This window comes from Sinocyclocheilus anshuiensis, unplaced genomic scaffold (genome assembly GCF_001515605.1).
Source record: "Sinocyclocheilus anshuiensis isolate Anshui unplaced genomic scaffold, SAMN03320099.WGS_v1.1 scaffold305, whole genome shotgun sequence".
NCBI lineage: Eukaryota > Metazoa > Chordata > Actinopteri > Cypriniformes > Cyprinidae > Sinocyclocheilus > Sinocyclocheilus anshuiensis.
In genome coordinates this window covers 621,759-623,799 of record NW_015540850.1, presented here as the reverse complement: position 1 = coordinate 623,799, position 2,041 = coordinate 621,759, and the positions used below count along the sequence as shown (strand labels likewise).

The window sequence follows — 2,041 nt, the reverse complement described above, 5'->3', positions numbered from 1 at the left end:
AATAAATTCAGATTCATTCATTTTAATAATTAATCATTTTAATCATTCATTTTAACTAAATGTACATTTAGAAAAAAATATTAAAATATAAAATAAATATATGAAAACACATTATGAAATAATATCATCAATAATTAAAACAATAATGTTGACTAAAAAAATTAATGTTTTGTAGTACATGTATAGAAATAAATAATTGTATTAGAATTTACACAAACTTATTTAACAGTCACCTGATGGGTACATTGTAATTTTTTTTGGGGGGACCTTTTGATTCTTCAGATATTAAAAGCAGGGAATGTGTCGTATCAGTTATATCTATTGCTTCTGGATTCTGAGTCTTGCATTCGATGACGACACACACAAAACCAGGATGAAGATGAGGGAGCGGACTCTGAGAGAAAAGCAAGCAATCTGGATGCTAAAAGAAAAGAGGAAGTCAATTAAAAACAAAGGTTTAATCATTCATTTTAACTAAATGTACATTTAGAAAAAAATATTAAAATATAAAATAAATATATGAAAACACATTATGAAATAATATCATCAATAATTAAAACAATAATGTTGACTAAAAAAATTAATGTTTTGTAGTACATGTATAGAAATAAATAATTGTATTAGAATTTACACAAACTTATTTAACAGTCACCTGATGGGTACATTGTAATTTTTTTTGGGGGGACCTTTTGTATTTCTTTCCCACTTTTTTTTGTATTTTGATAAATTTTTTTAAAACTTTGGATTATTTTAAAACATTAAATAATCTTTTAAAAATGATTGGAAATGAAATAAAATTAATACTAAGTATAATAATAATAATAATAATATATAATAAGGAATTATATAAAGGAAATTAAGATTCATTACATTTTAATCATTAATAATTGTATTTATTAATCATTCATTTTAACTTAATGTTAAAAATCTTTAGAAAAAATATTAAAATATAAAATAAATATAAAATTAAATATATAAAACACATTCTGAAATATCATCAATAAATTAAAACAATAATTAAAAAATAATAATGTTTTGTAGTACATATACAGAAATAAATACTTTTATTACAATTTTGATGTCAAATTTACATATAAACTGTTATTTAATAGTCAGTAAAAGTGTAGAGACCCACCTAAAGATTTGAGTGCCAAAGTTGAGAAAAGCACAAGCAGAATGGGTATAAGGTACTGAAGGGTGACCACAGTCAAGTAGCAGAAAACTCGTGTCACCTGCATAAAGGAGTTTAAAAACATACCATCATCGTATTTGTTACATTATTAAAGTGAATTTGTTGTAAACAGTAACACTCTGCACTATCAAGAGTTTGGAAACCACCGGCGACATCAGCAGCCAACAACGACAACAGCAGCTGATAACAGACAAATCATAAAAGCTGTGAAAAAGAACCCTAAAATATGTGTCTGTAAAATCACCAACAACCTCCAGAAAGCTGGGGTGATGCTCTGACAGTCGACTGTCCGCAGGAGACTTCGACACAGAAATACAGAGGCTACACAAGATACAAACCTCTGATCAGCACCAAAAATAGAAAGGCAAGATTAGAGTTTGCAAAAGCCAGTAGAGTTTTATGGACAGATGAGACAAAGATGAACCTTTATCTAAGTGATGGGAAAGCAAAAGTGTGCAGAAAAAGGGAACTGCAGATGATCCCAAGCATACAGCCTCATCTGTAAAGCGTGGTGGAGGTGGTGTCATGGTATGGGCATGCATGACTGTCTCTGGAACAGGCCCTCTCAATTTTAATGATGACTTAATGTATGATGACAGTAGCAGAATGAATTTGAAAGGGTACAAAACCATCTTGGCTACCAACATTCAAGAAAACGCCACCAGACGCATCAGAAAGCGCTTCACATTGCATCAGGACAATGACCCAAAACACCCTGCCAGTTCAGGAAGTTCAAGAAGTTTATCAGGGCAAAGAAATGTAAAGTCTTTGATTGCCTAAATCAATCTCCAGATTTAAATCTGATTGAACATGGATTTCACCAGCTGAAGAGGAGACTAAAGGCAGAAA

At 30.0% G+C, this 2,041-nt stretch overlaps 1 protein-coding gene across 2 annotated transcripts in view; it reads right to left on the bottom strand.

The window, feature by feature from the left end:
- Positions 1–2,041, bottom strand: part of LOC107687722 (transmembrane protein 161A-like) — a 9,623-nt gene that overhangs the window by 1,591 nt on the left and 5,991 nt on the right. For both annotated transcript variants that reach the window (XM_016485170.1, XM_016485171.1), the window contains exon 11: positions 1,136–1,232. In XM_016485170.1, the coding sequence (XP_016340656.1) occupies positions 1,136–1,232 (97 nt within the window). The remainder of the gene's footprint in view (positions 1–1,135; positions 1,233–2,041) is intronic.